Source organism: Procambarus clarkii, chromosome 14 (assembly GCF_040958095.1).
Source record: "Procambarus clarkii isolate CNS0578487 chromosome 14, FALCON_Pclarkii_2.0, whole genome shotgun sequence".
NCBI classification, from domain to species: domain Eukaryota; kingdom Metazoa; phylum Arthropoda; class Malacostraca; order Decapoda; family Cambaridae; genus Procambarus; species Procambarus clarkii.
In genome coordinates, this window is record NC_091163.1 from 41654092 (window position 1) to 41669103 (window position 15012).

Here is a 15012-nt window from a genome sequence, read left to right on the forward strand (position 1 = left end):
GGACACAACAACCACCAGGACACAAACACCACCAGGACACAACAACTACCACAACTACCAGGACACAACAACTACCAGGACACAACAACCACCAGGACACAACAACTACCAGGACACAACAACTACCAGGACACAACAACTACCACAACAACCAGGACACAACAACCACCAGGACACAACAACCACCAGGACACAACAACCACCAGGACACAACAACTACCAGGACACAACAACCACCAGGACACAACAACTACCAGGACACAACAACCACCAGGACACAACAACCACCAGGACACAACAACTACCAGGACACAACAACTACCAGGACACAACAACCTACCAGGACACAACAACTACCAGGACACAACAACTACCAGGACACAACAACCACCAGGACACAACAACTACCAGGACACAACAACTACCAGGACACAACAACTACCAGGACACAACAACCACCAGGACACAACAACTACCAGGACACAACAACTACCAGGACACAACAACCACCAGGACACAACAACTACCAGGACACAACAACTACCAGGACACAACAACTACCAGGACACAACAACTACCGGGACACAACAACTACCAGGACACAACAACCACCAGGACACAACAACCACCAGGACACAACAACTACCAGGACACAACAACTACCGGGACACAACAACTACCAGGACACAACAACTACCAGGACACAACAACTACCAGGACACAACAACTACCAGGACACAACAACCACCAGGACACAACAACTACCAGGACACAACAACCACCAGGACACAACAACTACCAGGACACAACAACTACCAGGACACAACAACCACCAGGACACAACAACTACCAGGACACAACAACCACCAGGACACAACAACTACCAGGACACAACAACTACCAGGACACAACAACTACCAGGACACAACAACTACCAGGACACAACAACCACCAGGACACAACAACCACCAGGACACAACAACTACCAGGACACAACAACCACCAGGACACAACAACTACCGGGACACAACAACCACCAGGACACAACAACCACCAGGACACAACAACTACCAGGACACAACAACCACCAGGACACAACAACCACCAGGACACAACAACCACCAGGACACAACAACCACCAGGACACAACAACCACCAGGACACAACAACTACCAGGACACAACAACCACCAGGACACAACAACCACCAGGACACAACAACTACCAGGACACAACAACTACCAGGACACAACAACTACCAGGACACAACAACCACCAGGACACAACAACCACCAGGACACAACAACCACCAGGACACAACAACTACCAGGACACAACAACTACCAGGAGACAACAACTACCAGGACACAACAACTACCAGGACACAACAACTACCACAACCACCAGGACACAACAACCACCAGGAGACAACAACCACCAGGACACAACAACCACCAGGACACAACAACCACCAGGACACAACAACCACCAGGACACAACAACCACCAGGACACAACAACTACCAGGACACAACAACCACCAGGACACAACAACCACCAGGACACAACAACCACCAGGACACAACAACCACCAGGACACAACAACTACCAGGACACAACAACCACCAGGACACAACAACTACCAGGACACAACAACTACCAGGACACAACAACTACCAGGACACAACAACTACCAGGACACAACAACCACCAGGACACAACAACTACCAGGACACAACAACTACCACAACCACCAGGACACAACAACTACCAGGACACAACAACTACCAGGACACAACAACCACCAGGACACAACAACCACCAGGACACAACAACTACCAGGACACAACAACTACCAGGACACAACAACCACCAGGACACAACAACCACCAGGACACAACAACTACCAGGACACAACAACCACCAGGACACAACAACCACCAGGACACAACAACTACCAGGACACAACAACCACCAGGACACAACAACTACCAGGACACAACAACTACCAGGACACAACAACTCCCAGGACACAACAACTACCAGGACACAACAACTACCAGGACACAACAACCACCAGGACACAACAACCACCAGGACACAACAACCACCAGGACACAACAACCACCAGGACACAACAACTACCAGGACACAACAACTACCAGGACACAACAACTACCAGGACACAACAACCACCAGGACACAACAACTACCAGGACACAACAACTACCAGGACACAACAACCACCAGGACACAACAACCACCAGGACACAACAACCACCAGGACACAACAACTACCAGGACACAACAACTACCACAACTACCAGGACACAACAACCACCAGGACACAACAACTACCACAACCACCAGGACACAACAACCACCAGGACACAACAACTACCAGGACACAACAACCACCAGGACACAACAACTACCAGGACACAACAACCACCAGGACACAACAACTACCACAACCACCAGGACACAACAACCACCAGGACACAACAACTACCAGGACACAACAACTACCACAACTACCAGGACACAACAACCACCAGGACACAACAACTACCACAACCACCAGGACACAACAACCACCAGGACACAACAACTACCAGGACACAACAACCACCAGGACACAACAACTACCAGGACACAACAACTACCAGGACACAACAACCACCAGGACACAACAACTACCAGGACACAACAACCACCAGGACACAACAACTACCAGGACACAACAACTACCAGGACACAACAACTACCAGGACACAACAACCACCAGGACTCAACAACCACCAGGACACAACAACTACCAGGACACAACAACTACCAGGACACAACAACCACCAGGACACAACAACCACCAGGACACAACAACCACCAGGACACAACAACTACCAGGACACAACAACTACCAGGACACAACAACTACCAGGACACAACAACCACCAGGACACAACAACCACCAGGACACAACAACCACCAGGACACAACAACCACCAGGACACTACAACCACCAGGACACAACAACTACCAGGACACAACAACTACCAGGACACAACAACCACCAGGACACAACAACCACCAGGACACAACAACTACCAGGACACAACAACCACCAGGACACAACAACTACCAGGACACAACAACCACCAGGACACAACAACTACCAGGACACAACAACCACCAGGACACAACAACTACCAGGACACAACAACTACCGGGACACAACAACTACCAGGACACAACAACTACCAGGACACAACAACTACCAGGACACAACAACTACCAGGACACAACAACCACCAGGACACAACAACCACCAGGACACAACAACTACCAGGACACAACAACTACCAGGACACAACAACTACCACAACCACCAGGACACAACAACCACCAGGACACAACAACTACCGGGACACAACAACTACCAGGACACAACAACTACCAGGACACAACAACTACCAGGACACAACAACCACCAGGACACAACAACTACCACAACCACCAGGACACAACAACTACCGGGACACAACAACTACCAGGACACAACAACTACCAGGACACAACAACTACCAGGACACAACAACTACCAGGACACAACAACTACCAGGACACAACAACTACCAGGACACAACAACTACCGGGACACAACAACTACCAGGACACAACAACTACCAGGACACAACAACTACCAGGACACAACAACTACCAGGACACAACAACCACCAGGACACAACAACTACCAGGACACAACAACCACCAGGACACAACAACCACCAGGACACAACAACCACCAGGACACAACAACCACCAGGACACAACAACCACCAGGACACAACAACTACCAGGACACAACAACTACCAGGACACAACAACCACCAGGACACAACAACCACCAGGACACAACAACTACCAGGACACAACAACTACCAGGACACAACAACTACCACAACCACCAGGACACAACAACTACCACAACCACCAGGACACAACAACTACCACAACCACCAGGACACAACAACTACCAGGACACAACAACTACCACAACCACCAGGACACAACAACTACCAGGACACAACAACCACCAGGACACAACAACTACCACAACCACCAGGACACAACAACTACCACAACCACCAGGACACAACAACTACCACAACCACCAGGACACAACAACTACCACAACCACCAGGACACAACAACTACCAGGACACAACAACTACCACAACCACCAGGACACAACAACTACCACAACCACCAGGACACAACAACTACCACAACCACCAGGACACAACAACTACCAGGACACAACAACTACCACAACCACCAGGACACAACAACTACCACAACCACCAGGACACAACAACTACCAGGACACAACAACCACCAGGACACAACAACCACCAGGACACAACAACTACCAGGACACAACAACTACCAGGACACAACAACTACCAGGACACAACAACTACCAGGACACAACAACTACCAGGACACAACAACTACCAGGACACAACAACTACCAGGACACAACAACTACCAGGAGACAACAACTACCAGGACACAACAACTACCACAACCACCAGGACACAACAACTACCACAACCACCAAGACACAACAACTACCAGGACACAACAACCACCAGGACACAACAACCACCAGGACACAACAACTACCAGGACACACCAACTACCAGGACACAACAACTACCAGGACACAACAACCACCAGGACACAACAACCACCAGGACACAACAACCACCAGGACACAACAACCACCAGGACACAACAACCACCAGGACACTACAACCACCAGGACACAACAACTACCAGGACACAACAACTACCAGGACACAACAACTACCAGGACACAACAACCACCAGGACACAACAACCACCAGGACACAACAACTACCAGGACACAACAACTACCAGGACACAACAACTACCACAACCACCAGGACACAACAACTACCACAACCACCAGGACACAACAACTACCACAACCACCAGGACACAACAACTACCACAACCACCAGGACACAACAACTACCACAACCACCAGGACACAACAACTACCAGGACACAACAACTACCACAACCACCAGGACACAACAACTACCACAACCACCAGGACACAACAACTACCAGGACACAACAACCACCAGGACACAACAACCACCAGGACACAACAACTACCAGGACACAACAACTACCAGGACACAACAACTACCAGGACACAACAACTACCAGGACACAACAACTACCAGGACACAACAACTACCAGGACACAACAACTACCAGGACACAACAACTACCAGGAGACAACAACTACCAGGACACAACAACTACCACAACCACCAGGACACAACAACTACCACAACCACCAGGACACAACAACTACCAGGACACAACAACCACCAGGACACAACAACCACCAGGACACAACAACTACCAGGACACAACAACCACCAGGACACAACAACCACCAGGACACAACAACCACCAGGACACAACAACTACCAGGACACAACAACCACCAGGACACAACAACCACCAGGACACAACAACCACCAGGACACAACAACCACCAGGACACAACAACCACCAGGACACAACAACCACCAGGACACAACAACCACCAGGACACAACAACTACCAGGACACAACAACTACCAGTACACAACAACTACCGGGACACAACAACTACCAGGACACAACAACCACCAGGACACAACAACTACCAGGACACAACAACCACCAGGACACAACAACCACCAGGACACAACAACCACCAGGACACAACAACTACCAGGACACAACAACTACCAGGACACAACAACTACCGGGACACAACAACTACCAGGACACAACAACTACCAGGACACAACAACTACCGGGACACAACAACTACCAGGACACAACAACCACCAGGACACAACAACTACCAGGACACAACAACCACCAGGACACAACAACCACCAGGACACAACAACCACCAGGACACAACAACTACCAGGACACAACAACCACCAGGACACAACAACCACCAGGACACAACAACCACCAGGACACAACAACTACCAGGACACAACAACTACCAGGACACAACAACTACCAGGACACAACAACTACCGGGACACAACAACTACCAGGACACAACAACTACCAGGACACAACAACTACCGGGACACAACAACTACCAGGACACAACAACCACCAGGACACAACAACTACCAGGACACAACAACCACCAGGACACAACAACCACCAGGACACAACAACCACCAGGACACAACAACTACCAGGACACAACAACCACCAGGACACAACAACCACCAGGACACAACAACTACCAGGACACAACAACTACCAGGACACAACAACTACCAGGACACAACAACTACCGGGACACAACAACTACCAGGACACAACAACTACCAGGACACAACAACTACCGGGACACAACAACTACCAGGACACAACAACCACCAGGACACAACAACTACCAGGACACAACAACCACCAGGACACAACAACCACCAGGACACAACAACCACCAGGACACAACAACTACCAGGACACAACAACTACCAGGACACAACAACCACCAGGACACAACAACTACCAGGACACAACAACTACCAGGACACAACAACTACCGGGACACAACAACTACCAGGACACAACAACCACCAGGACACAACAACTACCAGGACACAACAACCACCAGGACACAACAACCACCAGGACACAACAACCACCAGGACACAACAACCACCAGGACACAACAACCACCAGGACACAACAACCACCAGGACACAACAACCACCAGGACACAACAACTACCAGGACACAACAACTACCAGTACACAACAACTACCGGGACACAACAACTACCAGGACACAACAACCACCAGGACACAACAACTACCAGGACACAACAACCACCAGGACACAACAACCACCAGGACACAACAACCACCAGGACACAACAACTACCAGGACACAACAACTACCAGGACACAACAACTACCGGGACACAACAACTACCAGGACACAACAACTACCAGGACACAACAACTACCGGGACACAACAACTACCAGGACACAACAACCACCAGGACACAACAACTACCAGGACACAACAACCACCAGGACACAACAACCACCAGGACACAACAACCACCAGGACACAACAACTACCAGGACACAACAACCACCAGGACACAACAACCACCAGGACACAACAACCACCAGGACACAACAACTACCAGGACACAACAACTACCAGGACACAACAACTACCAGGACACAACAACTACCGGGACACAACAACTACCAGGACACAACAACTACCAGGACACAACAACTACCGGGACACAACAACTACCAGGACACAACAACCACCAGGACACAACAACTACCAGGACACAACAACCACCAGGACACAACAACCACCAGGACACAACAACCACCAGGACACAACAACTACCAGGACACAACAACCACCAGGACACAACAACCACCAGGACACAACAACTACCAGGACACAACAACTACCAGGACACAACAACTACCAGGACACAACAACTACCGGGACACAACAACTACCAGGACACAACAACTACCAGGACACAACAACTACCGGGACACAACAACTACCAGGACACAACAACCACCAGGACACAACAACTACCAGGACACAACAACCACCAGGACACAACAACCACCAGGACACAACAACCACCAGGACACAACAACTACCAGGACACAACAACTACCAGGACACAACAACCACCAGGACACAACAACTACCAGGACACAACAACTACCAGGACACAACAACTACCGGGACACAACAACTACCAGGACACAACAACCACCAGGACACAACAACTACCAGGACACAACAACCACCAGGACACAACAACCACCAGGACACAACAACCACCAGGACACAACAACTACCAGGACACAACAACTACCAGGACACAACAACTACCGGGACACAACAACCACCAGGACACAACAACTACCAGGACACAACAACCACCAGGACACAACAACTACCAGGACACAACAACCACCAGGACACAACAACCACCAGGACACAACAACTACCAGGACACAACAACCACCAGGACACAACAACCACCAGGACACAACAACTACCAGGACACAACAACTACCAGGACACAACAACCACCAGGACACAACAACCACCAGGACACAACAACTACCAGGACACAACAACCACCAGGACACAACAACCACCAGGACACAACAACTACCAGGACACAACAACTACCAGGACACAACAACTACCAGGACACAACAACCACCAGGACACAACAACTACCAGGACACAACAACCACCAGGACACAACAACCACCAGGACACAACAACCACCAGGACACAACAACCACCAGGACACAACAACCACCAGGACACAACAACTACCAGGACACAACAACCACCAGGACACAACAACTACCAGGACACAACAACCACCAGGACACAACAACCACCAGGACACAACAACCACCAGGACACAACAACTACCAGGACACAACAACTACCAGGACACAACAACTACCGGGACACAACAACCACCAGGACACAACAACTACCAGGACACAACAACCACCAGGACACAACAACTACCAGGACACAACAACCACCAGGACACAACAACCACCAGGACACAACAACTACCAGGACACAACAACCACCAGGACACAACAACCACCAGGACACAACAACTACCAGGACACAACAACTACCAGGACACAACAACCACCAGGACACAACAACCACCAGGACACAACAACTACCAGGACACAACAACCACCAGGACACAACAACCACCAGGACACAACAACTACCAGGACACAACAACTACCAGGACACAACAACTACCAGGACACAACAACCACCAGGACACAACAACTACCAGGACACAACAACCACCAGGACACAACAACCACCAGGACACAACAACCACCAGGACACAACAACCACCAGGACACAACAACCACCAGGACACAACAACCACCAGGACACAACAACTACCAGGACACAACAACCACCAGGACACAACAACCACCAGGACACAACAACCACCAGGACACAACAACTACCAGGACACAACAACCACCAGGACACAACAACCACCAGGACACAACAACCACCAGGACACAACAACTACCAGGACACAACAACCACCAGGACACAACAACCACCAGGACACAACAACCACCAGGACACAACAACCACCAGGACACAACAACCACCAGGACACAACAACCACCAGGACACAACAACTACCAGGACACAACAACCACCAGGACACAACAACCACCAGGACACAACAACCACCAGGACACAACAACTACCAGGACACAACAACCACCAGGACACAACAACCACCAGGACACAACAACCACCAGGACACAACAACCACCAGGACACAACAACCACCAGGACACAACAACTACCAGGACACAACAACTACCAGGACACAACAACTACCGGGACACAACAACCACCAGGACACAACAACCACCAGGACACAACAACCACCAGGACACAACAACTACCGGGACACAACATAACATTTTAAGCTCGCTTTCAAAGGGATGTTTTTTCGCGCCAAAAAATATAAACAAAAGATTCATCGCCCGCCAAAAGCTTCCGACTGTCTTTTGTTATGCTTCGCGCGCGCGCGCATGCGACCTTTTCATATATACTTCACACGATTCTCTGTTAGGATCAGTGTCTATAAGGATCAAGAGGCTCTCTTAGGATCAAGAGGCTCTCTTAGGATCAAGAGTCTCTGTTAGGATCAGTGTCTATTAGGATCAAGAGGCTCTCTTAGGATCAAGAGGCTCTCTTTGGATCAAGAGTCTCTGTTAGGATCAGTGTCTATTAGGATCAAGAGGCTCTCTTAGGATCAAGAGGCTCTATTTGGATCAAGAGTCTCTGTTAGGATCAGTCTCTATTAGGATCAAAAGGCTCTCTTAGGATCAAGAGGCTCTCTTTGGATCAAGAGTCTCTGTTAGGATCAGTTTCTATTAGGATCAAAAGGCTCTCTTAGGATCAAGAGGCTCTCTTAGGATCAAGAGGCTCTCTTTGGATCAAGAGGCTCTCTTTGGATCAAGAGTCTCTGTTAGGATCAGTTTCTATTAGGATCAAAAGGCTCTCTTTGGATCAGGAGTCTCTCTCAGGATCAAGAGTGTCTCTTTGGATCAAGAGTCTCTCTATCCTCCCGTATAGAGTTACTCTACACTGGGACCCTCTCACAAAACTGTCCTCACATGCGTCGCTTTTCCGACGTATTAGCTCGAAGCTTCGTTACAATACCGTTACATTAATTTACGTGTTAGTTTAGGCTAAACCGTTGCTTTTGTTACGGAGTGTCAGCGTGAGAGGACAGGTCGTGTCCGCCCGCCAGCTTTAATAGTAGGCATTGGACCCGTGTTTGTTCTCCGCCCCCGCAGGCAGCCTCCTGGAGCCTGCTGGAGCCTCCTGGAGCCTGCTGGAGCCTCCTGGAGCCTACTGGAGCCTGCTGGAGCCTGCTAGAGCCTCCTGGAGCCTGCTGGAGCCTCTTCGTGACTCCTGGAGCCTCCTGCAGCCTCCTGGAGCCTCCTGGAGCCTGCTGGAGCCTCCTGGAGCCTGCTGGAGCCTCTTCGTGACTCCTGGAGCCTCCTGCAGCCTCCTGCAGCCTCCTGGAGCCTCCTGGAGCCTGCTGGAGCCACCTGAAGCCTGCTGGAGCCTCTTGGTGCCTCCTGGAGCCTGCTGGAGCCTGCTGGAGCCTCCTGGAGCCTGCTGGAGCCTCCTGGAGCCTCCTGCAGCCTCCTGGAGCCTCCTGGAGCCTCCTGGAACCTCCTGGAGCCTCTTGGTGCCTCCTGGAGCCTGCTGGAGCCTCTTGGTGCCTCCTGGAGCCTGCTGGAGCCTGCTGGAGCCTCCTGGAGCCTGCTGGAGCCTCTTGGTGCCTCCTGGAGCCTGCTGGAGCCTCCTGGAGCCTCCTGGAGCCTCCTGGAGCCTGCTGGAGCCTCCTGGAGCCTGCTGGAGCCTCTTCGTGACTCCTGGAGCCTCCTGCAGCCTCCTGGAGCCTGCTGGAGCCTCTTGGTGCCTCCTGGAGCCTGCTGGAGCCTCCTGGAGCCTCCTGCAGCCTCCTGGAGCCTCCTGCAGCCTCCTGGAGCCTCCTGCAGCCTCCTGGAGCCTGCTGGAGCCTGCTGGAGCCTCTTGGTGCCTCCTGGAGCCTGCTGGAGCCTCCTGGAGCCTCCTGCAGACTCCTGGAGCCTCCTGCAGCCTCCTGGAGCCTCCTGCAGCTTCCTGGAGCCTCCTGGAGCCTGCTGGAGCTTCCTGGAGCCTGCTGGAGCCTCCTGGAGCCTCCTGTAGCCTCCTGGAGCCTCCTGCAGCCTCCTGGAGCCTCCTGCAGCCTCCTGGAGCCTCCTGGAGCCTGCTGGAGCCTCCTGGAGCCTGCTGGAGCCTCCTGGAGGCTCCTGGAACCTCCTGGAGGCTCCTGGAACCTCCTGGAGGCTCCTGGAGCCTCCTACAGCCTCCTGGAGGCTCCTGGAGCCTCCTGCAGCCTCCGGGAGCCTCCTGGAGCCTCCTGCAGCCTCCTGGAGCCTCCTGGAGCCTCCTGCAGCCTCCTGGAGCCTCCTGGAGCCTCCTGCAGCCTTCTGGAGCCTCCTGGAGGCTCCTGCAGCCTCTTGGAGCCTCCTGGAGCCTCTTAGTGCCTCCTGCAGTCTCTTGGAGCCTCCTGCAGCCTCCTGGAACCTCTTGGTGCCTCTTGGAGCCTCCTGCAGCCTCCTGGAGCCTCCTGCAGCCTCCTGGAGCCTCCTGCAGCCTCCTGGAGCCTCCTGGAGCCTGCAGGAGCCTGCTGCAGCCTCCTGGAGCCTCCTGCAGCCTCCTGGAGCCTCCTGGAGCCTCCTGGAGACTCCTGCAGCCTCCGGGAGCCTCCTGGAGCCTCCTGCAGCCTCCTGGAGCCTCCTGGAGCCTCCTGCAGCCTCCTGCAGCCTCCTGGAGCCTCCTGGAGCCTCCTGCAGCCTCGTGGAGCCTCCTGCAGCCTCCTGGACCCTCCTGGAGCCTCCTGCAGCCTTCTGGACCCTCTTGGAGCCTCCTGGAGCCTCCTGGAGCCTCCTGCAGCCTCCTGGAGCCTCCTGGAGCCTACTGCAGCCTCCTGGAGCCTCCTGGAGCCTCCTGGAGCCTCCTGCAGCCTCCTGGAGCCTCCTGGAGCCTCCTGCAGCCTCCTGGAGCCTCCTGGAGCCTCCTGCAGCCTCCTGGAGCCTCCTGGAGCCTCCTGCCGCCTCCTGGAGCCTCCTGGAGCCTCATGGAGCCTCCTGCAGCCTCCTGGAGCCTCCTAGAGCCTCCTGCAGCCTCCTGGAGCCTCCTGGACCCTCCTGCAGCCTCCTGGAAACCTCCTGGAGCCTCCTGGAGCCTCCTGGAGCCTCCTGCAGCCTCCTGGAGCCTCCTGGAGCCTCCTGGAGCCTCCTGCAGCCTCCTGGAGCCTCCTGCAGCCTCTTGGAGCCTCCTGGAGCCTCCTGCAGCCTGCTGGAGCCTGGTAGCTGGCAGCACCACCATCACGGGGGGGGTACTATAGTACTGGCAGCACAACCATCACGGGGGGGGTACTATAGTACTGGCAGCACCACCATCACGGGGGGGGGTACTATAGTACTGGCAGCACCACCATCACGGGGGGGGGGTACTATAGTACTGGCAGCACCACCATCACGGGGGGGGTACTATAGTACTGGCAGCACCACCATCACGGGGGGGGGGTACTATAGTACTGGCAGCACAACCATCACGGGGGGGGTACTATAGTACTGGCAGCACCACCATCACGGGGGGGGTACTATAGTACTGGCAGCACCACCATCACGGGGGGGGGGGGTACTATAGTACTGGCAGCACCACCATCACGGGGGGGGGTACTATAGTTCTGGCAGCACAACCATCACGGGGGGGGTACTATAGTACTGGCAGCACAACCATCACGGGGGGGGGGGTACTATAGTACTGGCAGCACCACCATCACGGGGGGGGGGGGGGTACTATAGTACTGGCAGCACCACCATCACGGGGGGGGGGTACTATAGTACTGGCAGCACCACCATCACGGGGGGGGTACTATAGTACTGGCAGCACAACCATCACGGGGGGGGTACTATAGTACTGGCAGCACCACCATCACGGGGGGGGGTACTATAGTACTGGCAGCACCACCATCACGGGGGGGGGGTACTATAGTACTGGCAGCACCACCATCACGGGGGGGGGTACTATAGTACTGGCAGCACCACCATCACGGGGGGGGGGTACTATAGTACTGGCAGCACCACCATCACTGGGGGGTACTATAGTACTGGCAGCACCACCATCACGGGGGGGGGGGGTACTATAGTACTGGCAGCACCACCATCACGGGGGGGGGTACTATAGTACTGGCAGCACCACCATCACGGGGGGGGGGGTACTATAGTACTGGCAACACCACCATCACGGGGGGGGGGGAGGGGTACTATAGTACTGGCAGCACCACCATCACGGGGGGGGTACTATAGTACTGGCAGCACCACCATCACGGGGGGGGGGGTACTATGGTACTGGCAGCACCACCATCACGGGGGGGGGAGGGGTACAATAGTACTGGCAGCACCACCATCACGGGGGGGGTACTATAGTACTGGCAGCACCACCATCACGGGGGGGGGCTACTATAGTACTGGCAGCACCACCATCACGGGGGGGTACTATAGTACTGGCAGCACCACCATCACGGGGGGGGTACTATAGTACTGGCAGCACCACCATCACGGGGGGGGGGTACTATAGTACTGGCAGCACCACCATCACGGGGGGGGGGTACTATAGTACTGGCAGCACCACCATCACGGGGGGGGTACTATAGTACTGGCAGCACCACCATCACGGGGGGGGGGGTACTATAGTACTGGCAGCACCACCATCACGGGGGGGGGTACTATAGTACTGGCAACACCACCATCACGGGGGGGGGGGGAGGGGTACTATAGTACTGGCAGCACCACCATCACGGGGGGGGGTACTATAGTACTGGCAGCACCACCATCACGGGGGGGGTACTATAGTACTGGCAGCACCACCATCACGGGGGGGGGGAGGGGTACAATAGTACTGGCAGCACCACCATCACGGGGGGGGGTACTATAGTACTGGCAGCACCACCATCACGGGGGGGGGTACTATAGTACTGGCAGCACCACCATCACGGGGGGGTGCTACTATAGTACTGGCAGCACCACCATCACGGGGGGGGTACTATAGTACTGGCAGCACCACCATCACGGGGGGGGTACTATAGTACTGGCAGCACCACCATCACGGGGGGGTACTATAGTACTGGCAGCACCACCATCACGGGGGGGGTACTATAGTACTGGCAGCACCACCATCACGGGGGGGGTACTATAGTACTGGCAGCACCACCATCACGGGGGGGGTACTATAGTACTGGCAGCACCACCATCACGGGGGGGGGGGGTACTATAGTACTGGCAGCACCACCATCACGGGGGGGGTACTATAGTACTGGCAGCACCACCATCACGGGGGGGGTACTATAGTACTGGCAGCACCACCATCACGGGGGGGGTACTATAGTACTGGCAGCACCACCATCACGGGGGGGGTACTATAGTACTGGCAGCACCACCATCACGGGGGGGGGGCTACTATAGTACTGGCAGCACCACCATCACGGGGGGGGGGTACTATAGTACTGGCAGCACCACCATCACGGGGGGGGGTACTATAGTACTGGCAGCACCACCATCACGGGGTGGGGTACTATAGTACTGGCAACACCACCATCACAGGGGGGGTACTATAGTACTGGCAGCACCTTCATCACGGGGGGGGGTACTATAGTACTGGCAGCATCACCATCACGGGGGGGGTACTATAGTACTGGCAGCACCACCATCACATGGGGGGGTACTATAGTACT

At 53.9% G+C, this 15012-nt stretch overlaps 1 protein-coding gene across 1 annotated transcript in view; it reads left to right on the forward strand.

Annotated features, from left to right (window-relative positions):
- Positions 1-12621, forward strand: part of LOC138364809 (glutamine-rich protein 2-like) — a 49482-nt gene extending 36861 nt beyond the window's left edge. Inside the window, exon 2 of the mRNA XM_069324791.1 lies at positions 10514-12621. Within this exon, the coding sequence (XP_069180892.1) occupies positions 10514-12621 (2108 nt within the window). The remainder of the gene's footprint in view (positions 1-10513) is intronic.
- Positions 12622-15012: the final 2391 nt, after the last annotated feature.